Source organism: Balaenoptera borealis, assembly GCF_965194805.1.
Source record: "Balaenoptera borealis genome assembly, chromosome: 11".
NCBI lineage: Eukaryota > Metazoa > Chordata > Mammalia > Artiodactyla > Balaenopteridae > Balaenoptera > Balaenoptera borealis.
In genome coordinates this window covers 84633352-84659767 of record NC_138868.1, presented here as the reverse complement: position 1 = coordinate 84659767, position 26416 = coordinate 84633352, and the positions used below count along the sequence as shown (strand labels likewise).

General features: G+C 34.4%; 1 protein-coding gene across 4 annotated transcripts in view; it reads right to left on the bottom strand.

Annotated features, from left to right (window-relative positions):
• GUCY1A2 (guanylate cyclase 1 soluble subunit alpha 2) overlaps positions 1-26416 on the bottom strand; it is a 432229-nt gene that overhangs the window by 306813 nt on the left and 99000 nt on the right. For all 4 annotated transcript variants that reach the window (XM_082339920.1, XM_082339921.1, XM_082339922.1 and 1 more), the window contains one exon: positions 10554-11272. In XM_082339920.1, the coding sequence (XP_082196046.1) occupies positions 10554-11272 (719 nt within the window). The remainder of the gene's footprint in view (positions 1-10553; positions 11273-26416) is intronic.

The following is a 26416-nucleotide window of genomic DNA, read 5'->3' as shown; positions in this document are numbered from 1 at the left end:
GACAAACTGGAAGAAATGGACAAATTCGTAGAAAAGCACAACCTTCTGAGACTGAACCAGGAAGAAATAGAAAATATAAACAGACCAGTCAAGAGCACTGAAATTGAAACTGTGATTATAACTTTCCAACAAACAAAAGCCCAGGACCAGATGGCTCCACAGGCAAATTCTATCAAATATTTAGAGAAGAGGTAACACCTAGCCTTCTCAAACTCTTCCAAAATATAGCAGAGGAAGGAACACTCCCAAACTCATTCTACGAGGCCACCATCACCCTGACACCAAAACCAGACAAAGTTGTCACAAAAAAAGAAAACTACAGGCCAATATCACTGATGAACATAGATGTAAAAATCCTCAACAAAATACTAGCAAACAGAGTCCAAAAGCACATTAAGGATCATAAACCACAATCAAGTGGGGTTTATGCCAGGAATGCAAGGATTCTTCAAAATATGCAAACCAATCAATGTGATACACCATATTAACAAATTGAAGAATAAAAACCATATGATCTGTACAATGGAATATTACTAAGCCATAAAAAGGAACGAAATTGGGTCATTTGTTGAGACGTGAATGGATCTAGAGTCTGTCAAACAGAGTGAAGTAAGTCAGAAAAAGAAAAACAAATATCGTATATTAATGCATATATGTGGAACCTAGAAAAATCGTACAGATGAACCAGTGTGCAGGGCAGAAATTGAGACACAGATGTAGAGAACAAACATATGGACACCAAGGGGGGAAAGTGGCGGGGGGGTGGGGATGGGGGTGTGATGAGTTGGGAGATTGGGATTGACATGTATACACTGATGTGTAAAAAATTGATGACTAATAAGAACCTGCTGTATAAAAAAATAAATAAAATAAAACTCAAAAAAAAAAAACCAAAACAAAACACCATATGATCATCTCAATACATGCAGAAAAAGCTTTCAACAAAATTCAACACCAATTCATGATAAAAACCCTCCAGAAGTAGGCATAGAGGGAACTTACATCAACATAATAAAGGCCATATATGGCAAACCCACAGACAACATCTTTCTCAATGGGGAAAAACTGAAACCATTTCCACGAAGATGAGGAAGAAGGCAAGGTTGCCCACTCTCACCACTATTATTTAACATTGTTTTGGAAGTTTTAGCCGCAGCAATCAGAGAAGAAAAGGAAATAAAAGGAATCCAAATCAGAAAAGAAGAAGTAAAGCTGTCACTGTTTGCAGATGACATGATATTATACATAGAGAATCCTAAACATGGTACAAGAAAAATACTAGAGGTAATCAATGAATATGGTAATGTAGCAGGATGTAAAATGAATGCACAGAAATCTCTTGCATTCATATACACTAATGATGAAAAATCTGAAAGAGAAGTTAAGGAAAAACTCCCATTTACCCTTGCAAGAAAAAGTATAAAATACCTAGGAATAAACCTACCTAAGGAGACAAAAGACCTGTATGCAGAAAACTGTAGGACACTGATGAAAGAAATTAAAGATGATACCAACAGATGGAGAGATATACCATGTTCTTGGATTGGAAGAATCAACATTGTGAAAATGACTCTACTACCCAAAGCAATCTACAGATTCAATGCAATCCCTATCAAATTACCAATGGCATTTTTTACAGAACTAGAACAAATCATCTTAAAATTTGTATGGAGACACAAAAGACCCCGAATAGCCAAAGCAGTCTTGAGGGGAAAAAACGGAGCTGGAGGAATCAGACTCCCTGACTTCAGACTATACAACAAAGCTACAGTAATCAAGACAATATGGTACTGGCACAAAAACACAAATATAGATCAATGGAACAGGATAGAAAGCCCAGAGATAAACCCACACACCTATGGCCAACTAATCTATGACAAAGGAGGCAAAGAGATACAATGGAGAAAAGACAGTCTCTTCAATAAGTGGTGCAATTACTTGAACAGACACTCAGGTGAGTACCCTGGGGAGTGAGCAGGCAGAGCCACAGACTGGGCGTTCCAGTCCTGGGGCCTATGTGGAGAAGACACACCCCCTTGTATAGTTGGAGGTCCACTGCAACAAATAGAAGGGTAGGGAAAAGACTGGACTCTGCTCCTGAAAAGTGAACATATGCTGGCTAGCCCCAGAGGCAGGTCAGAGACAGGTCTGCTCTGGCAGCTGCTGGGGATCCTGCAACTGCCTCTCAGCATGCCCCAGCATGAGTCAAGTGAACACCCAGCCCCACTTACTCCATGCCATGGCATGGCACGGCATCTAGGGTGGGAAGGACCAGAGAAGACTTGACCATGGGACATAGAGGCAACCCAGTCCCAGGGGGAGCTCAGGTGGGGCAGAGGTGGCCATTTTGGCACTTACTCAAGCAGCACCTCAGAAGAAGGCCAGGTATCTGATGGCCTCCACTCAACCACAGCTAACCTTCCAACACACACCAGGAATCTACCCAGGAACCCATCAGCCCAGGAGAGAAGCTTCACACAGGATGGGGGTGGTGGAAGCAGAGGACAATGACCACCTGTGAGTGACAAAGGGGGCTTGCAGCAGAGGCTGCACCTCAGTACTGCTGTAGACACCTACACATGCTGCGCATCAGACCTCTGGCCTCAGACCCTACTACTTCAGCTCCTCTGAGGCAAAAGTCCCTGGGCAGAGAGAAGGAAAAAATACACACTTAAAAGGAACAGAGCCAGCTCAAGGTCAACCCTCAGGGCTTCTGCTCCAGGAACTTGAGATCAGACCCCCACCTCTGACAGGGCAGTGATGGCCACTGAACAGAGAAGAAGTCCCACCTCATGCCCAGTGCTGGCTCTAGCCCCTCTACCTGGATCGCCATCCACTGTCAAGGTGATAGCCACCAGCACACACTGAAGAAAGACGTAATTGTTGTCCATGTCAAGTCCAGCCCTCCCATCAAAGGCCTTGGGCACACATAGTCTGCATAGAGATGATTCCACATAAGAAAATCCCTTCAAGACTGAAATAAGTAACTGTTTCAACTAAATTCATAGCAGTAGAGAAAGTTAACTAAAATGAAAAGGCAGAAGAACTACTCTCAATTGAAAGAGCAAGAGAAAACCATTGAAAAAATAAATAATGAAACAGAAATAAACAATTCACCGATAAAAAATTCAAAACATTGGTAATAAAAATGTTAACTGTATTAAGGAGAAGAAATTTTCTAAACAAGGAACTAGGAAATATAAAAAGACCCAATCAGAAATGAATAATTCAATAGCTGAAATAAAAAACACACTGCAAGAATGAATAGCAGACTAATTGATACAGAAGAACACATAAGTGATCTGAAAAATAGAATAATAGAAATCACCCAATGAGAACAGCAGAGAGAAAAACTAATCAAAAAATCAATTTAAGAGATCTTTAAAATAACACTAAGCATTCCAAAATTTACATTACAGGTGTCCAGAAAAGGAAAAGAGGGAGAAGGGGATTGAAAATGTATTTGAAGAAATTATGGCTGAAAACTTCCCAAATCTAAAGAAGGAAACAGATATCCAGATACAGGAATCACAGAGAGTTCCAAACATGCTCAACCCAAAGAGACCTACACCAAGACATATCATAATTAAAATAGCAAAAGTTAAAGATAGAGAATTCCAAAGACAGCAAGAGAAAAACAAAGAATTATATACAATGAAACCCTCATAAGTATCAGCTAATTTCTCTGCAGAAATTTTACAGACCGTAAGGTGTAGCAGGATATACTCGAAGTCCTGAAAGGGAAAAATCTGCAACCTGGGATACTCTACCCAGCAAGATTATCATTTAGAATAGGAGAAATTGAAAAAAAAAAAAAAAAAAAAAAAAAACTTCATATAAAAGCAAAAACTAAAAGAATTCATCAATACTAAACTTACCCTAAAAAAAAGTTGAAGGGTATTCCCTAAATGGAAAAGAAAGAATCTATAGGAAAGGGAAAATTCCACTAGGAAAGACAAATATACTGTACAAATTGAAGATCAACCACTTAAATAAGCCAGTATTTAGATTAAAAGACAAAAAATTGTGAAAGCAACTATAACTACAATAAGCAGTTAAGGGATAAGCATGAAGGTGTAAAATGTGACATCAAAAACACAAAATTGGGGGAAGGGAATAAAAAAATGTAGATTTTTAAAAATGTGTTTGAGCTTAAATGACTACCAGTTTAAAACAAGGAAATATAATTATTGGTCAATATATGTGAATCCCATGATAACAACAAATTAAAAACCTACAGTTACATACACCAAAATCAAAAAGAAACACAAGCATGTTGCTAAAAAAAATCATCAAACCACAAGGGAAGAAACAAACAGAAGAAATGAACAAGGAAGAAAAACAACAAAAAAACAAGTAATAAAATAGCCATAATTACATACTATCAATAATTACTTTATGTATCAAAGGACTAAAACCTCCATTCAAAAGACACAGGGTGGCTGACTGGATTGAAAACAAGACCCTTCAATATACTGCCTACAATAGACACTTCAGGGTGAAAGACACACACTGAACTGAAAGTGAAAGGATGGAAAAAGTTATTTCATGTAAATGGAAATGACAAGGCAGCAGGGATGGCAATACTCATAGCAGACAAAATAGACTTAAAACAAGGGCTATAATAAAAGACAAAGAAGTGCATTATATAATGATAATGGGATTGATGCAAAAAGAGGATATTACACTCATTAACATATATGCACCCAATACAGGAACACCTAAATATAGAAAGCAAATACTAACAGGCATAAAAAGGAGAAATTGACAATAATACAATAAGAGTAGGGGTCTTTAACACCCCACTGATATCAATAGACAGATCATCCAGACGGAAAATCAATAAGGAAAAAGTGTTCTTAAATGACACACTAGACCATTTGGACTTGATAACTACAGGACATTACATCCAAAAACAGCAGAATACACACTCTTTTCAAGTGAACATGGAATGTTCTCCAGGATAGATCACAAGCTAGGCCACAAAACCGGTCTCAACAAATTTAAGAATAGAAATTATATCAAGTAATTTTTTCTGACCATAAAGGTATGAAACTAGAAATCAACTACAGGAAGAAACATGGGAAAAACACAAACATGTAGAGATTAAACAACATGTAACTAAAAAGCTACTAGGTCAATGAAGAAATCTAAGAGGAAGTAAAAAGATAGCTCAAGACAAAGGACAGTGGAAACACAACACTACAAAACCTATGGGAACAATTCAGGAAAAAGACAAGGAGACTCACTCTGACCACTTCTATTTAACACAGTATCAGAAGTCCTAGTGACACAATCAGACAAGGAAAAGAAATAAAAGGAATGCAAATTAGAAGGTAAAAAATTAAAACTGTCCCTATTTGCATATGATATGATTCTTTACATAGAACACCCTTAAGACTCCACCTAAAAACAATTAGAACTAATAAACTCAGCAAAGTTACAGGATACAAGAGCAACATACCGAAATCTGTTGCATTATATACACTAACAAGGAAAGATCAGAAAGAGAAAGTTAAAAAAAAAAAAAAAAAATCCCACTTAAAATTGCAGCAAAAAGAATAAAATAGCTAGAAATAAACTTAACCAAGGAGCTGAACAACTTATAGTCTGAAAACTATAAAACATTAATGAAGGAAACTAAAGATGATACAAAGAAGTGCAATGATATCCCATGCTCTTGGATTAGAAGAATTAATATTGTTAAAATGGCCATACTACCCAAAGCAATCTACAGATTTAACATAATCCCTATCAAAATACCTATGATATTTTCACAGAATTAGAACAAATGATTCTAAAATTCATGTGGAACCAAAAAAGACCCCAAATTGCCAAGGCAATCTTGAGAAATAAAGAACAGACTTGGAGATATCACCCTCCCAGACTTCAGATTATACTACAAAGCTACAGTAGTCAAAACAGCATACTACTAGCACAAAAACAGACACATAGATCAACTGAATAGAATAGAGAGCCCAGAAATAAACCCACACTATGACAGTCAATTAATCCATGACAAAGGAGGTAAGAATATACAATGGAGAAAAGACAGACTCTTCAACAAGTTGGTGTTGAAAAAACATGTAAAACAATGACATTAGAACATTTCCTCATACCATATACAAAAATAAACTCCAAAAATGAATTAAAGACCTAAATGTGAGACTGGAAATGATAAAACTCCTAGAAGAAAACATAGGCAGAACACTGACATAAATCGAGCAATATTTTTCTGGATCTGTTCCCTAAGACCAAAGAAATAAAAGCAAAAATAAACAAATGGGACCTAATAAAACTTAAAATTTTTTGCACAGCAAAGGAAACCATCAACAAAATGAAAATACGACCTATGGAATTAGAGGAAATATTTGCAAATTATATGACCAACAAGGGGTTAATATCTAAAATATATAGACAGCTCATACATCTCAGTATCTAAAAAACAAGCAGCCCAATGAAAAAATAGGCAGAAAACCTGAAAAGACATGTTTTTCTGAGAAGACATACAGATGGCCAACAGGACATGAAAAGATTCTCAACGTCACTACTTATTAGAGAAATGCAAATTAAAACGACAGCAAGATATCACCTCACACCTATCAGAATGGCTATCATCAAAAAGTCTACAAATAACAAATCTTGGAGAGGATGTGGAGAAAAAGGAACCATTGTAAACCATTGGTGGTAATGTAAATTGGTGCAACCACTATGGAAAACAGTCTGGCGGTTGCTCAAAAAACTAAAAATAGAATTATCATATGATCCACAATTCCACTCCTGGGTATATAAAAATGAAAACACTAATTTGAACAGATACATGCACCCCAATGTCCATAGCAGCACAATTTACAATAGCTAAGATATGGAAGCAGCTCAAGTGCCCATGAATAGAAGAATGGATAAAGAAGATATATACAGTGGAATATTACTCAGCCATTTAAAAATAAAATAAAATTCTGCCATTTGCAGCAATGTGGATGGACCTAGAGAATATTATGCTTAGTGAAATAAGTCAGACAAAGAAAAATACTATATATCTCTTATATGTGGAGTCTTAAATATACTACAAACAAATGTATATGCAAATGAAAATAGACTCACACAGAAGGAAAAGAAACTAGTGGTTACCAAATGGGAGAGGGAAAGGGGGGGGGCAAATTAGGGGTACAGGATTAAGAGATAAAAACTACTATGTATAAAATAGATAAGCACCAAGGATATATTTTATAGCACAGGGAATTATAGCCATTATCTTGTAATAACTTTTAATGGCATATAATCGTAAAATTACTGAATCACGATGCTGTACACCTAAAACCAACATAATACTGTAAATCAACTATACTTCCATTAAAAAAAAAAAATCTCAATTTGTCTAACCTACTTTAAAAGGTAGTTTATGGTCAGGGAGAAATTCTAGAGAAAAATAAACATAAAAATTAAAATTAAATATCTCATTTATAATTATAAGAGCAAAGAAAACTCCAGATAATTTTGATCGAAGTTATTGTACATCTATGTTCTATAGTGCTCATTTATAGAAAAAGTCCTAGTGTCATTTTGTCCATCACTAAAATATTGTTCAATATTTGAAATTCTCTAATAGAATATTATGATCTGAACAGAGAAGGAATGCTCATATTTTCCCAAATTAATTTTAAGTTGAAGTCAAATAATGTATTCTTAACAACTGGATGAAATTTCTCTCAACAGCATCATCATGGATTGGTAAGATTAATAAATATATTTTAAACTTTTCAATCACCATGTCAGAAAAATGATGGGCACATGTCTAGAAAAGATAAAGGAGCATTTTGGAAACTGATTTGACCACAGAAAATCAGAGGTTAATTCTTCCTTTAGTCTTTTAAAATTACCTCCTGATATTTGTTTTGCAGCTTCTAATTAATAAGGCAAATGTGATGATATTTCTGGGGATTGAAAAAGAAATGTGTTGTTGTTATTATGCCTTTCCTAAGTTCTAACCTTGAGAACAAAAGTGAAGATGAATAGCATGTCATTGCTGTATCGTAGGGATGATGTATTTCAAATGCTGGACTCCTTCCACAATGTTCTTTGAAGCATTGTTACTAAGGAAAAAAAAATGTTAAAGGAACTCATATTATTTATTGATTCTCAAATCCATTGCTGTTTCAGGTTTTGCCTAAGCTAACCAGTCCATTTTATTTTGGAAGCCACTGACACAACAAAGTGCTGTAACAAGTGAACATAAAATATATTAATAGGCACAGGTAATAAAAACTTGATTCCAAACTTTAGTGAATCTGAAAAGGAGACTAGGGGTTTTAAAACAATGATAGCCTATAAATAAAAAAGCAGATTCAAACAAAACCCCTACAGGATTTGTGACAAATGGTCTTCTAGTCATTATTAAGAAGACAAACCCAAGTCGTATTTTGTGAAGATGTTAGGTAGAGTTGATATTTCTCTAAAATTATTCAACCTACTGATTTCCAGTACTAACTTCCATAAGGCAAGAAGAGAGGAGAATGGATAGGAGGAATGTTACAAGGGGAAAGGAACAATAATAATAAATAGTGGTAGAAGTAACAATAACGAACATTTATTCAACACTTAACACTGAAGCCGAAGATATAATAAGAATTTTACATGGATTGTGTCATTTTATCTTCACAAATAACTTTCCGAGGTAGGCAGCCTAATTTGTCAGAGAATTATTCTAACTTAGTCTTGATAATAGGATGAGCTTTTCATGGTTGAAAAATCAGATCCCCTTTGCCTCTCTTTGAAAATGCATCAGATGCCTCTCACTGATATTTTTGCTTCTGGTAACAAACCCTTATGTCTTTATAACTCATTACTGTAGAATCGAGATGTAAATTCTTTGAAACTAGGATGATGGCTACCTCACCAAATTGCTTACAAGAGTGTTCTACCTCTAGTTATATAATTAACACTAACTGACAACACAAAATGACAAAGATCATGGTTTAGCAAAAGCATTACAGTTCACTCTGCAAATGATTTACCATCATTCAGCTGTATGATTAGCTCTTGTGTTTGTTGTTTTTCTTTTTGATGGCAGGGGTGGTAGTCCATTGGTATTAAGTGCAGAGCTAAAATAGTTAAATTATGATGAAAGCCTTCACTGTAGACTAAAGAATAAATATCTTACATTATTGAAAATTAGAACTTTCTTATCAAAGCCCAATACAAAATTAGAAACTTCAGATAACACATGGAGTTATTAACAAGACCAGCAATTATGGGAAAAATAATGAATATCAAGGCCAAATTTATCAACAGGATCATAATTTTTAACCCTGATTTTCTTCTTTCCATGTTTTAGGAAACAATAAATTTGGAATTTGGAACATAATAATTCAAAAATATTACTCATCTGGTTAAGATTCCATGCCATAACTTTATTGACTATAACTTTATTTGGGCTAACTGTAGCCTCCCAAATGTCCCATTCTGGCAAACCCAGGTGAATAAGCAGAAATGCACAGAGAATGAGAGGATTGTCATCCCTATTCTAACTAAAAATTCTGCCTATTGTTTTATTTTTAAACTGCCACTAACATGTTTAAATTATAATTGCATCTTCTCAATGAGCACAGTTCCTTATTATTGGAACTGGCAGGGGGCCTTGACATCTGAGTCATCATTTCACTATGTCTATTTCTTACTGTGGTATACAAATTAAATAGACATACAAGAGGAAATATAGGGGGGAAAATCTGAAGCAGTAACTTTAAATTGAATTAATTGTTGTCAAATCTACAAAATATATAAAGCAATCAACATTGGTAATAATATATTCTACTTCAGCCACATTTTCAATAATATTAACTTCAATTCTAAGGCCAAAAATGCTTCAAATACTCCTAGCCAAACATTGTACTTCTATTAATCAAAACCAATAGCTTTAATATTCCCTAAATTTAAAAGATAGAATAATTCCAGTGTCTTCTCTCAAGAAGTGAACATGTTCTAAAGAAATGTCTCTTTTTCAACACTAAAATTTAATTAGAAGAGAAGTCTTGAGATAGTCACTTGATACATTATTCTGCATATTAAGAAAATAATAGGATGTAAACCAGATGTTCCTAGATTATGAAATTTAGAACATAACATATTCAAAATGTAGCTAGCTTTTTACCTATATTTATGCAATATTTAAGAATAAGGCAAGCAATCCCCACAATGTTGAAATAAGTCTTACTATTTCTCTCATAGTTTGACTTGAAACAGTGGAAATAGTCATGGGTTTACAGTATCTGGTTTTTAGTGAGTCTTACCAGTTTTGTAATTACTATAGCTAGAATTAATAAATGTCTTCTTTTTATATGATGAAATAAATTCACGAAAGAGGCAGACACTATGCAAAATAGCTGGGAATAAGGCCAAATCTTTTTACATATATCCAGGGACCAGTAATTTTCTAAATGACACTCTAGGCTCTCTTGCCTAAATAATGACAAGTACTGCCATCATGTAATTTACTAAAATAATTATGTAATCTCCTAGTTTCCATCACCCATATCAAGTCCATAACCACTTACCTTGTCTTTATTCTCAGTGCCAGAAGCCTCAGGCTTGGTCCTAATCACAAATGGCGTGGACAGTCGCAGCAGAACCCTTTCGAAGGTGGCATTAACCTTTGGAGAAACAATCTCGAAGCAGTCCTCAAACCTGAGCACTTTGTGAGTGTCACATCGGAGCTGCTTCCTTAGGCCTTCCCCCAGCTGAAGGACTGTCATGTGGGGGTCAAACATCAAATGGAAAGGGAAGGCTCTGCAGAAGGTGTTGATGCTAATTCTGAGGTCCGCAGGAACTTGGGAGGTTCCCTGTGGAAGGTTCTTCATGATATTAGTATTTTCACATTGTTTGATAAGGAAAGTAAGACCACTACAATTGCCTGGGTTTGAACCATCAGAGCACAGTTTCTCATTTGCAACCTGGTCCACTTCTACATCCAGCTGATAGATTTTCTTTCCTGCAGCCTTAATCATTCCAAGCATTGCAAACCCCACGATGTGGTGAGGGTGGAAGTAGTGGAGCATAAGATTACCTTCAGGGAGCTCTTTGCATAGGAATGATGGTGACTCCAGAGTGGCCTGTTTTCCAAAAGAAGTTCTAATGTGTTCCAACAAAGCATCAAAGCCATTAAAAAAGTCCTGCAACGTGCCACCTACAGCTCGAAGGACTCTCTCATTCTCATCAAAGCATATATTAAAGAACTCCTCACCAAATCTTTCTTGAATTTCCTCAAACTTCAAACCTAGAGGTAAATGGAAGCAAATGTTAATAAAGTATAATACAAATAATTGAATTCACAGCTTTTTTAATGCTTACCAGAAGAGGCAACTAGTGAGAGAAGCAAGAGAGGTATTTCCCTTGGGTACACAAATTTCCCAAATAGGTTAAGTCATTCATTTTGAGTTAAAGAAAGTAAATTTCAGTTCATTTCCTGGATACTTCTAAGATGTTAATGAGCATAAATTTTTTGTTGTTGTTTTTAAATAGACTTTATTAGTACAATTTTAGATTCATAGCAAAACTGAGCAGAATATAAAGATATTTTCCAAGTACCCCCTGCCCCCCCCACACAACCCCCTCCCCCCTGGCAACTACTGATATTGTGCACTACAGTGGTACATTTGTTACAATCAATGAACCTACACCGACATAACATTATCACCCAAAGTTCATAGTTTACATTAGGGTTCACTCTTGGTGTTGTATATACTTGAGTTTTGACAAATGTATAGTAACATGTGCCCACCATTATAGTATCATACAGAGTAGTTCTGCTGCCCTAAAAATCCTCTGTGTGCCACCTATTCATTCCTCCCTCCCCTCAAACACTGGAGCATGAAGTTTTTAAATGCTGCTAATCTAGCTGTTCTGTTTTCTTTTCAATACTATACTCCATTTGCTGTAATTATCATGAATAATATATTTTCCTTAACAATTTCCCTCATCATTAAAGAATTTTAAGAGGCTATTATAAAGTTGTTTATTATGTCCATTCAATATTACTATTTTACTTATCACAATTCACTTGTTAAGTAGGAAATATAACCAGAGAGGGAATCTATGGTACATGAGCAGAGAAAGGCATCAGGTTATCTTGCATAAACAGAAGTGCTTAAATTAGTAATCTCTGAGAAAATCATGCAGGTCAGCTAGACCCCAGAAAGTGAGAGACAAAACAAGGAATTAAAACTGTGGAATGATTTGCATTCATTCTTTCACTCACAAAAATGAGAGCAGACAAAAGTAGAGTAGGAATCTGACCAGACAGAGTTAAAAGTCTTTAAGTTTTCTCGGTTCATACTTATTCCCAGATGCCATGGCAAAAGGAAATCTACCTTATAATAATGGTTATAATAATAAATAAATAAATAAACAAACACACACAATGCATTATATAGTAATTAGAAGCAGGATCACACGTAATCTAGTTAGATCCACCCTTGAGGAAGAATACAGCACAGATAAAAGAGTTGAGTCTGTATCCTAAAGAAAGCTTCTATGTAGAGTCACCCTAGTGCTTCTCCTTTGACTTTGGCTGAAATCAGTACATGTAGTTTACATATTCACATTTTATTTCATTATCTATCTCATCTTATAAGGAGGTCCTGAAAATCAGACAGGAAAAGACAGGTCACTTTGTTAGTGTCCTGTTAGAATGCAAAGTGGTCTAGGCTGCCTATGGCTTAGTTTGTTGTTCCTACTTTATTATTCCCTATGAGTTCTCCCCATCCAGAAGTGAGGGGATAAAACAGAGTCAATAATATTGTTTTAAAATAGAGTCCAAACACATCAAATATTTTTTGAGAGCTTACCATAGAGTCTAAATATTGTGGAAGCCAAGTTAAGAAGTTAGTTTGACAAAGAAGTTCTTAAAATCCATGTGAAATGAGAAGTAGAAAATTTAAGTGAAAATCAGTCCCATTATTAAGAAGCATTTCACATTAATTTTAGTTTCATAGATCTGATGTTCAAGAGAAGCTGAGAAAGTCACCTACTAGGATAAAAACATCACTACTCATCTCACATTGTAATGTGATAAGATTGAACTTCAACATATGTTGCATTCACTAACAATAATGCCAGCCAGAATTGATTATAATAGCAGTTTTCTAACTAGTTCCCTGGTGTGAAAGAGAGAAAACAAGATAGATGATATCCACTGCAATTTGGCTCCTGTTCCAACTGCTCCATTAAAACTGCTTTTGTAATTATTTAAACCAATATATCCTGTTTTGTCATTTTATTACTTAACTTGTTTTCTTTTTCCTTTAGTTTGATAGTGTTCATCAACTCTTCCTCCTAAATTGCTATTCTCTTGGATTATAAACGATTCTCTCCTGGTTTAATTACTAGCTGTCTGAAAAGCCCTTCACTAAAAGTTCTTCCTATACAAAATCCTTACATCGCCATCACTATACTGTAACTAAAAATTTCTAATACATACAAATTAAACTTATGCCCCTTCAATGGCAATATTCTTTGTGGCTATTAATTTTTAATTATGAAATTCTTATTTAAAACTAAATTCAGAATAAATAAAAATTCCTATAATCTGACTATATTTGCTGAATAACAAAATTCCACGTGCCACTGAAAATATTCCATGGATTGCTCCTATACTTTGAAGAGTTGTGTCTTAAGGGACTTAGGGTCTTTATGCACAGATGAGAAAAAGAGAATTTCTTCTAACTCGCATTTTTCATAACATTAAAAATGCCTTCACAGTTATTAAGAGCACAGATATAATACAGTAAGCTTATGTCCTATTTCCAAACGTCATAATCCCAAAGAATCATCCAGAAAATAACAAGTAAGTAAATTCACCAGAGGCAACAAAACTAAAACTACTTGTGAGTACAGCAGTCTATCAACTAGAAATCCTTGCTGCTTTAAAAAGCACTTCTGGACCTAAGATACAATGGTTATTAAGTCTCAAATGATAATGCTAAAGCCTACCAGGGTGCTAAAGTGACTTGTATCAATAAAGAAAAACTAAATTATTTTTAATATTATATGCAAATACTATACATGGCAATTCTATATACACCACAGTATTCAATTAACTAATAAATATTTTTGGTCTCACAATTGTTAAACTGTGCAAGCTGAGAAAAGAAAAAATTCTTAGAGCTTGAAAAATTAGAACTAGGGAATGATCACTTCAACTTTTGCAAATATGCTATGAATCAATACCCAAGACTTCCACTTTAAACATCTCAAAATTTAGAAAGCACAGAGAAAGTAGTTTAGCTCAGTCTCACTCCCAAGGTTCCACTTATAATTGATGCAAACCCCCTACTTCCAGTAAATCACTTGAAACATAGAAACAATGCTCATCTGCTCTTATCACAAGAAGCTTGACATTTGGGTATATAAAATACATTTCTTAAGGAGGCAAAACTTACAATAAAACTGCTTTCATTAGCAGGTAAATTAAAAGAATTTTAAATTACTATTAATTTATCCCTTCAAAAAAATGAATAGCTGACATCCTTTAACATCCATGACATTCAGTTCATCCTTTAACTGAAAATGAAATAGTGTGTTCATTCATGACATGAATCTTTTGTCCTTTATCCAACTTCACACTGTGCACCTCTTGAGGGCATATATGTCTGCATACCTATCACTAGCATAATGCCTGGCACATGGAGACTAAGTATTCATTCATAGAAACTAAACATTCATCTAGAATCAAGCTTTTAAAGCTACAGTTGTGTCACATCAAAGGATACCAAGACAACTAGACACATCCTTTTCTCTCATGGGCCCCCACAGATAATTAAATTACAAATGATTGGGCTATAACAGAGGCATACAGGAGCTATGACAGTATGGGAAAAAGAATGTCTGACTTTCTCCTCAGGGAGATAAAGTTTGAAAGATAATTTGAAGAAAACGTAGGCATTCAAAAAGCCAACAAGGAAGGAAGGAGCACTCTAACAGATGGACAGTAATGAAATATGAATAAAGCAGGGAGGTGAAAGAGCCCAGCAGAGTCAGGGAAGAGTAAGTAGTAAGTGTATAATGGCTGTGGAGCAGGGGTGGTGGGATGAGCTGCTAATCAATCAGCAATGTAGAAGTTGGACTTAAGTGTGACAAGACCAGAGTCAAAGATAACAGCCAAAGATATGCTGCAGTGTCTCTATAAGGTTATATTGATTGAATTAGGTAGTTCCAGTAAGAATGGAGAAATCAGTGCCAAGCAGTGTGTCAAACATTTTCATATATTACTTTAACATTTTAAAAATTCCTATCAAGTGGATATTTTTAATTGCACCCATTTTAAAGGTGAGGAATGTTAAGAAATTTGCCCATGTTCACCCAATTGTAGGTAGCAGAGCCAGGTCTCAAAGTGAAGTCTGTCTAAAACTAGATCTTGTGTAATAAATACTGTGTGATAATGTGTACAGTATTAAATGAGTAAAACATCTGCATGAGTGAAAAATGCATGTCTTGCCCATTGAAATATCATCAATGCCTAGCATTCTGCCTGACATTTATGGGCGCTCAATAAATAATAGCTGGATGTCGGGTGAGTTAATGCATAATTGAAGTCAATAGAAAGGAGCTACAAGGAGCAGTCAATGGCTATCAAATGCCACAGAGGTCAAGGAAGAAAACTTTAAATTGGATTGGTCAGAACTTCGGGGACCTTTGACAGAGCAATTTCAGTGGGGAGGTGGAGGCAAAAGACTGAGTATAATGGGTTGAGGAGGGTGGGACAAATGAAGAAACAGAATATTAATTTTCAGCTGTATCAATAATATTATTGGAAGGCTAAAATTACTTATTTTATAAAATTGTTTTTAAAAAAATCTGGCCTCCATGTTTGGAAAGGGAAATGTTGCCTTCATTGAGAACTGAGTGAATAGAGAAAGGTATGACATGAAAGATATAGCACTGACTGGGGTCCTGGATCCTCTGGGGGAAGATTTATTAATAAAAGAGGGAAATTTGTGTCTTCCTAGGTCCAGAGGCCATCCTTATCACCCAGCAAATGTATCAGTCTCCACTAACATGGGAAAATACCAAAGCGGAAGGCATTTCTTCAAGTTGCTTAAACTTCAACCAAGGAGCTGAATACCTACCAACTTATCACTTCTGTGAACTGTGGACCTCCATAATTATTTTTTGATTAATTACTTAGGTTTCATCAACCTAATATCTAAGTAATATAACTCAATCACAACAGTATCTCAAGTTCAAAAGATTTCAACATTTTAAGTAAATAATTATCCTTTTAGACAAACAATTATTTTTCCAGCTTTATTGAGATATAACATGGTGTAAGTTTAAGGTACACAATGTGTTAATTTGATACACTTAAATATTGCAAAATGATTAGCATCGTACCATTAGTTTACACCTCCATCACTTCACATAATTACCATTTCTTTTTTTGTGGTGAGAACATTCAAAATCTGCTCTTAACTTTCAAAGTATAATGCACAATTGTTAACTATAATCACAAGGCAGTGCATTAGATCTCCAGAACTTAGTCATCTTCTAACTGGAAGTTAGAACATTTCCCTATTTCCCCCAGCCCCAGGTAACCACCATTCTACTCTCTATGAGTTTGGCTGTTTCAGATTCCACATATAAGTGACAGCATACAGTATTTGTCAAGAAAAAATTATTTTATCTAGCAAGACCATAAGATGTTTCTCAACTATGTTTGAAACCCAGATGACACTTTTATAAGAATATAATTCTAGTGCCATGCCAATCTACAAATAAATAAAGTTAGTCTCTGCCTCCAGAGATTTAAGGGTAAATATTACATATGTCTAAATAATAACAAAGAAGAAAGGCTGAAAAGAAATCCCACTGCCCAAATCGTAATTTTAAGGGAAATTGTTTTGAATCTGAGCTATCAATACAGTCTCATTTGAATCTTGGTGAGGTGAGATGAAACGTTTGTCATTAGAGTACTTTAGTTAAATATGTAAAACTGTTGGGATAATAGTAAAAAGAAAGATTCTTATCAATTTTGCTCTTAATCTATGAAGGGTTAAACTACAATTTTCTACCATTTTAGAGGCATTTAATTCTCCTCCTTTTATTGCATTTGTGGCATCCTGTCCCTCTCCAAAAAAGAACACAGCATAAGTCATATATTTATTTTTAAGTGTAGGTGAACTAAATTAAATTTTCCTTAATATTTAAAAAATGTTATTATATAATTAAAAACAGCAGGACACATATTCAGATTTTAAAAACAGGGTTTTAACATCTTTGAGCTAACAAAGAATTTGCTAAGCATAGCATTAGAGGAAACCCTCTAACATATTTAAGATTAATTCTTGAATACCCAAAGGAATATTTATTATTGTAAGTGTAGTAAGTGCTTCAGGCACAAAAATATTTGTGATGGTTAAGTTTACAGTTTGTAATTTTGAGACTATGCTAAGGTATGCTTTAAAATATACACAGGACAAAAAAATAAATAAAATAAAATAATAAAGTAAACATAGGGCAAAAATTTTAAGTTAGAAACATGGCATAATGGAGATGATGCCAAACCCTGAGTACTGGGAGTACTTTTTCACCCAGAAACTATATCTAAAAAGCAGAGCATCATAAAAGTACACTCCAACAGTATCAGTTGGTACTCCTTGCTTTCAAATAGCAAAGCACATCTTTATGCCTTTCTTATAAAATACCAGATATCCCCTTGTATTATAAATATTTGTCTATGATCCTTCTGTTGACCATAAATAGATTTAGTAGGACAACTCATGAAATGTATGATCTCTAGAAACAGTGTGATCTAGAAAGAGAAAAAGAAACCAATGGAGGAAGGACTATAACTAAAACAATAATAGAAATTTCCCTGAACTGTAGAAAATCTTGAATCAACTGATAGAAAAGGCACAAGTTCCAGCCAAGACTGGTAAGAAAACACACACACATACACACATACAAAAACCTAAGCACATCTGGTTAAATTCCTGAAATACAAGAGATAAAATCTTTTAAGTTGCAGGAAAGAACAAATAATTTTCAAAAAACTTAAAATAAAATGTTCTTCTTATTTGCAATTCTGTAAGCTAGATGATGGTGGAATAATATATGTGGAATACTGAGAGAATTTAAATCTAAGAATTCATTACCCAGCCAAGATATCTGGCAGATTCAGAAACAATATGACTCAGTGAAACACCTGAGGAAAATAATTGAGAAAACACTTTAACCAAACAACAAATGAAACAGAGGAGTCTTGGTAAGAGAAAATGGGAAAAGTAAAAACATCAAGGAGAAATGAACCTTGCAACACACACACACACACAGGTGTGTGTGTGTGTGTGTGTGTGTATGTGTCAATGACAGATTTCTTTTGCAAATTTGTAATATAAATGTAAATTAAAATTACTGAAATAGAGAGAAAGGGAAACTATTGACAACTGCAAGGTAAATTTTATTGAAAATCTGGAACTAAACAATCTCAGCAAAACCCAAGAGTTAGGAGGCTAGGGAGAAACAGTGGGGAGGGGGAAAGGAGAAAATATTCTAACAGCACTCTAAAGGTCTCTTCCAAATGGGATATGGTAATTAGAGAAAAAAATACATTCTTAGTAAGGAAATAAGTGACATTTTGTTTTAAAATAATGAAAACACACATGGATCTAATTTTAGTAACAAGAAAGGGAAGCTAACCAATAATGAAATGGGAAAGCGGAAGAGAACTTTCAAACTACAAAGGTTAAAAAAATTTTATATTCACCATGATCAAAATAGCAAAAATAAGAAAAAGAAAAAACAATGTAAAATGAATAATTATCATAAATCAAGATGGAAGAAAGTCAGTAAATTATGCATTTCCTTAAGTGTAAACAAATAAATACCATCAAATGTCAGAAATTCTCACCCCACATATAAGAATTGCATATCTATAAAACAACTTATAAAAGGTGATTTTTAAAAAAAGTTTGAAAATAAATGTTAGGCAAAAATTTCCAGGAAACTACAAGAAGAAAAAAAGCAAGGAAGGAGTAGTATTAATATCAAATAAGATGGAATTAAGGTTAAAAGCACTAATCAGGATAAAGAGAAACATTATACAAAAAAAATCACAATTTACAAAGAAGACCTAAGAGACATGAAACTGCAACATTGTAACTAAATATACAAAGTATTAGTAATTAGAAATTGATGGCTAATGAGCAAGGGATTTCTTTATGGAGTGATAAAAAATGTTCTAAAATTGATCATAGTGATAGTTGCACAACTTTACGAGTATTCTAAAAACACACTGAGGTATGCACTTTAAATGGGTGATTGTATGGTATGTGAATTATGTTTCAATATACCCGTTACACATTTTAAAAGCTAATAAAAAATCTATTTTTACTCTAATGAAAAAACTCTAGACAATTATAGAGGAAACTATAGTAGGATTATAGTGAGAAACTTTAATATATCTCTCTCAGAATCAGATGGATCTAACAGACAAAAAAAGCAAAGTCATAGAGAAATTAAATAAAAATAAATACAACAAAACAATCAACAAGAAAAATGTAATAAAAATAAAATGTCATTAGTAAATTTTAATGTGCCTTTTTCAGAATCAAAAGATCAAAGATTAAAAAAGCAAAGTCATAAATTAAATAAATCTCAACAACAATAAAAATAAAAAATTCAGAGGAAAAATGAAATTTGAATAAAATTTAATAACAAAAGCAATAAATGTACACATGTGTGTATGTATATACACATGCATGCATGTTTATAGTATATGAAGATATTACAAAAATTGCTCAAGTACTTCACCACAAAATTTCCATAATATGTTTTTTTTTCATTTTTTTGTTTTTTTTCAAATTATTTATTTATTTATTTATTTACTTATGGCTGTGTTGGGTCTTCGTTTCTGTGCAAGGGCTTTCTCTAGTTGCGGCAAGTGGGGGCCACTCTGCATCGCAGTGCGCGGGCCTCTCACTATCGCGGCCTCTCTTGTTGCAGAGCACAGGCTGCAGATGCACAGGCTCAGTAATTGTGGCTCACGGGCCTAGCTGCTCTGCGGCATGTGGGATCTTCCCAGAACAGGGCTCAAACCCGTGTCCCCTGCATTGGCAGGCAGATTCTCAACCACTGCACCACCAGGGAAGCCCCATAATATGTTTTCAAGGAAAGATTTTGCAGATCACATTTTCTAATAATAATACAAATAATAATAACAGTACAGCTACATGTAAAAGAATGAAATTAGAACACTCCCTAACACCATACACAAAAATAAACTCAAAATGGATTAAAGACCTAAATGTAAAGCCAGACACAATAAAACTCTTAGAGGAAAACATAGGCAGAACACTCTATGACATAAATCACAGCAAGATCCTTTTTGACCCACCTCCTAGAGAAATGGAAATAAAAACAAAAATAAACAAATGGGACCTAATGAAACTTAAAAAGTTTTGCACAGAAAAGGAAACCATAAACAAGACGAAAAGATAACCCTCAGAATGGGAGAAAATATTTGCAAATGAAGCCACTGACAAAGGATTAGTCTCCAAAATTTACAAGCAGCTCATGCAGCTCAATATCAAAAAAGAACCCAGTCCAAAAATGGGCAGAAGACCTAAATAGACATTTCTCCAAAGAAGATATACAGATATCCAACAAAGACATGAAAGGATGCTCAACATCACTAATCATTAGAGAAATGCAAATCAAAACCACAATTAGGTATCTCCTCACACCAGTCAGAATGGCCATCATCAAAAGACCTACAAACAATAAATGCTGGAGAGGGTGTGGAGAAAAGGGAACCCTCTTGCACTGTTGGTGGGAATGTAAATTGATACAGCCACTATGGAGAACAGTATGGAGGTTCCTTAAAAAACTAAAAATAAAAATACCATATGACCCAGCAATCCCACTCCTGGACATATACTCTGAGAAAACCATAATTCAAAAAGAGTCATATACCACAATGTTCACTGCAGCTCTATTTACAATAACCAGGACATGGAAGCAACCTAAATGTCCATCAGCAGATGAATGGATAAAGAAGATGTGGCACATATGTACAATGGAATATTAGCCATAAAAATAAACGAAATTGAGTTATTTGTAGTGAGGTGGATGAACCTAGAGTCTGTCATACAGAGTGAAGTAAGTCAGAAAGAGAAAAACAAATACCGTATGCTAACACATATATATGGAGTCTGAAAAAAAAAAGGTTCTGAAGAACCTGGGGCAGGACAGGCATAAAGACGCAGGCGTAGAGAATGGACTTGAGGACACGGGGAGGGAGAAGGGTAAGCTGAGATGAAGTGAGAGGGTGGCATGGACATATATATACTACCAAATGTAAAATCGATAGCTAGTGGGAAGCAATCGCATAGCACAGGGAGATCAGCTCAGTGCTTTGTGACCACCTAGAGGGGTGGGATAGGGAGGTTGGGAGGGAGACACAAGAGGGAGGAGATATGGGGTTATATGTATATGTATAGCTGATTCACTTTTTTATAAAGCAAAAACTAACACACCATTGTAAAGCAATTATACTCCAATAAAGATGTTAAAAAATAATAATAATAAACACATATGTGAGAAAAAGGTAACCAAAAATTGTATCTATTTGGAAGTTAAACAGTACCCTTCCTTGTATTAAAAAGAAAAAATTGAAATTATAACTTCTAGAAATCAATGAAAAGGAAACTAATTCATTCAAAATCCTATGAGGCACAACAAAAACTGTACTCAAACAAAAATATATGTCATAAATACTTTCAGCAACAAAAAAAATAAGTAAATAAAAACTTTCAATTAAGAAAATTAAGTTTAAAATTAAACTATAAAAGCTGAAATTAGTAGATTAGAACTAAATTAGGAGTGAGAAAGAAGATATAGTATATATTAAAGAGAAATAGAGGAATCAAAATAGGACCATACAACGTTCTGCCAACAAATGTGTAAATGTAATATAAATGGATAATTTTTCATCAAAACATAAATGACAAAAATTGACCCAAGAAGAAATGGGTTTTGGATAGCCTTTAAGAAAATTGATAATTCCAAAGTGATTTAAATATTTCCAGGCCATAGAAAACAATTAAAACTACTCAATTCTTCATATTAAGCCCACATAACTTTAATGCCAAAACTTGATACAGTATACTAAGACCATTTTCTCTTATGAGTATTTGCTAAAATAGTAGCAAATGGAGTCTAGCAATTTATAAAAGAGTAATACTTCATGACCAAGTACTGTTTATGTCAGAAAAGAAAAAGTAGTTCAATAGTTGAAAATCTATCAAAGTATGACGTTTACAAAATTAAATGAGAAAATAATATTGTTTTATCAGTAGATTCTGAAAAGTCTGAAATTGAACAGTTTTAATAAAAATTTTGAGCAAAACAGGGATATAGAGAAGCTGCTCAAACATAATAAATTTTGCTCTTCAAAAACCAGAAGCAAAGCTTATTCTAAATGGTAAAATACTAAGAACATTTCAACTAAAATCAGAAATTAGGCAAATAAGCTTGTTATCACCATTGTTATTCAATATTATCTTGGAGGTTCTAGCTGATGGTATGAGATATAAGGAACAATAAAATTATCTCTTTTTGCTAATGAAGACTGTACACTTAGAAAACCTAGAAAGTCTTTTAACTTCAAGGCTCTTTCTTGCTTTTTTTTTGGTGCACAAAACACAACATTATTTTATAGAAAAAAAATACCTACTAGAATTAATAAGAAAACATTGTAAATAACTGAATATAAAATAAACATAGAAAGAATCAATAGCTTTTCTCTATATTAGCAGTAAGGATCAAGAAGTAGAAATGGGGAAATATTCTACTCAAAGTAGCAATGAAAATTATAAAATCATAGGAATACACTAATAAGAAAGGCATAGAACTTATATTAAGAAAACTATTAAATCTTAACACAGAAAACAGAAACTGAACAAATGGAAAAATGTTCCAAATTTCAAGATGCAAAGACCTTACATTATAAAAATATCAATTCTTCCCAAATTAATGAGTTTAATGCATTTCTAATTATAGTCTCAACATGTTTTCTTATTAATACTGTAATTTTAAGATTCATATGGAAGAATAAATTCTTAGAATAGCCCAAAAATTCATGAATAAGAAGACTACTGAGGAAGAACCAGATATTGGAATAAATGAAATGCACTGTAATTAAAATGTTTTCTATAGAAACAAACGAAGAGATTATTAGGTCAGAATAGAGAATTCAGAATTAAATCTGTGTATATAAATTTTAACGTACCACAAAATAGTATTTTTATTCAATGGGGAAAGAATGGTTTATTTAATACATGGCACTAGCCATCTGGAAAACAATAAAATTAAATCCCATCTCACAACACACACACACACAAATCAAATTCAAGATCAATTAAAAGTTTAAAATGTAAGAGACAAAACAATAAATATTTTAGAAGAAAATCTAGGGGACTTTATGTATGCCTTAACCAGAACTGGCAAACAAACATACAAAAAGACATAAAGACATATTTGATTTTGTATGATAAAAAGCTAAGCTAAAACTGTCAGAATAATATATAGAATACAATTTTATTTTAGTAAAATATAAGTATGTGTGTGTGCATGTGTGTGTGTGAGTGTGTGTGTGGTGCGTCTCCCCTGACATTCTGCTAGCCTCTCTATCTTAAATACAACTAATTTGTTTCAGACCACCACTATCAACCACCTAGAATTATTTCAACAGCTTCCTAATTACTCTGGTTTTTAATCTCTCTGCAATCCATTCTATATGCGTCTTTTCAATATCATAAATCTTATCATATAATTTCTCTATTTAAAGCCCTCCAATGATTATCTTTTGCCCTCAGAATAAAGTCCAAACTCAACAGGGCTTGATCCAGCCCTTACTTACAGACCCAACCTCATCTCTCCCAATTTCCTCACTTCACATCTCTGTATAAGCCATTATGACCCACTTGAAGTTTCCTGAACATGCTCAACAATGTCTCTCTGACAGGTTTCTGTCCATGCTACTTTTGTGCTTTGTTTTGTTCTGTTTTGTGTTTTAATAGAAATCTGTTCTCCTGCCTACCCCACTTAGGTAGTTATCTGCTTACACTCATCTTGCAGATCCTTACACCTAAATTCCTCCAGAATACTTTCCTTGACACTCAAAGACTAAGATGGATGCTTCTACTTCTTCAGTTTCCAAAGCACTTTGTGAATACCCCCATCTTAGCATTTATCACACAACAGTTGCTGGCTTGTCCACCCCCTCAATCAGACTTAATCTCTTTGAAAACAAAGGTTATATCCTCTTCACCATTCATTCAGTTATTATTTTTTAAAAATGAGAATACCTGCTCTGTATCAGTCTCAGTGCTGAGCACTAGGGGAACTATCGTGATCAGAATAGATGTGGGTTTTACCCTTATTGAGTTATGTGAAAGATAGTCTAATCCAGTAGTTGTACACATAATCCAACAACTGTACATAGAAACCATATGATGATAGGTGCTAGAATGATAAATTGTATAATGATATGAGAGCATATAACAAGGACCTAATGTAATCTACTGGGTCAAAGAAAGCTTCCTTTAAAAAGTGAAATGTATCACTTTTTATTACTTATTTACTTATCTTTCATCTACATATGAAAGATAAGTAAAAGTCAACTAGGCAGCCAAGAAGGAGGAAAGAAAGGCCATTCCAGACCAAAGGAACATGTATGCGAAAGTCCTGGAAGAGAAACTAAAAGGAAGCTTTTGAGAAACTAAATGAAGACCACTATTGTAATCCTAATCCCTGGCACAGTGCCTGTTTGTAGTAAATTTTTTGAATGGATAGATAAAAGAATCAATCAATTAATGAATGAACAAATAAATATGGCTGTGTATGACTGACCACATGTCTGTATAATATATATATATATCATATACAATGTATATATTATATAATACTTACACTGGATATATCAATAGATGCTTGTATGGGTGCATATGTATAGTTTTTCCATTGCTGTTTTTCATGCCCTTCAATATTCACTGGCAGGTCTTTTTACACAAGTGGGCTAGTTATGCTAAAAGGCTAATTTAATAGGTGTGAATGCTTACTATTTGACAAATTCTTGTTCCTTTGCCAACAAATAGCCACAGGTGAGAACTAAGAAATGGACAGACTCAGGGCAGCACATGTATAATCAGGCAGTTCTATCAGGGCTCTGTGCTATGCTTGCTATCAGAAGCTGCCCACCTGTCAGGTGACTAAGGGCTCATCCCATTTCCCAGTCTTCCTTCCCCAGCACCCTGACATGTTGCTGTGTAAGACACTAAGCCAAGAGCCCCACAGCAGTGTAGTACATTCAAAGAACGCACAAAGATGAGCTAATTAAAAAGAGGAACTGCAGGAGCACCTGCCTCAGCCTTGTACCCACACTTGGCCCCTGCTTCTGAAATGCAATCTGCCACATTGTGAAAATGTGTCAATGTCTCACAGGCTTCGGAATCTCCCTACAGAGATGTACTCTCATCATTTCTCATGCCTGCACTTTTTAGCAGTCTTTTACATGTTGGTTAAGAATTTAAGGAAGAGAATTACTATGCAAATGCATGGATTCCTGTTTCTGTTGATGATAACTGGCCCAGTTAAAATCAGAGGCCACAAAAGTGGCAGAAGAAGAGCATAATTTCCAGAAGGAAGGCTCCTCAGAGGGTTACTCAGAGCTGTTAATCACTGCTAATGCCTCTTTAATTGTTATGCTTTTTACAATCACTAAATTGTGATCCACCCTCCTCAACCGCTCCAACCCAGTTTTGGAAGCTATGCCTCTATCCAATTTGTACAGAGAGGATTAACTTTTGGAATAAAAGTTGTGTTGTTGTAAATAAATAAAATTGATGGGAATCTGAATTTTTTTTACAACTTCAAACTGGTTTTTAATATCATATTTGGTTTATTTGTCCCGCTCCAATCACATTTTTCATAACCAATTCCCCTTTGATCACACATATAAGATATTGGGCTGAGTAAGAAAGTAATTTAAAGCTGTGAAAAAAAGTATCAGTGGCATACATAGGGACTGAACCCCTAACCACTGCTTCTTTTGCCTCATAGGTGAGGTCACCCTAGGAATGGTTGAAGCTAGCACCCGAAGCAGAGCAACGGTTCATGTGTTACTATCTTAAAGTGAATCTGACAGGAACACTGAGCTATGCTTGTCATACCACACCTGAAGATATTTCACAAATAGAACACAAGGGAAAGCCTGAGATATGCAATAATTAACAAAAATGGTAATCTTTTAAAATTGGGAGAGGAGACAACATACACCTGAGTTCTTCCAATATTGTAATGGAAACTACAATATTTTTGGTTTCATGGCTTATGTGATAAAAAGTTATGTTCTTATGAATTCTTT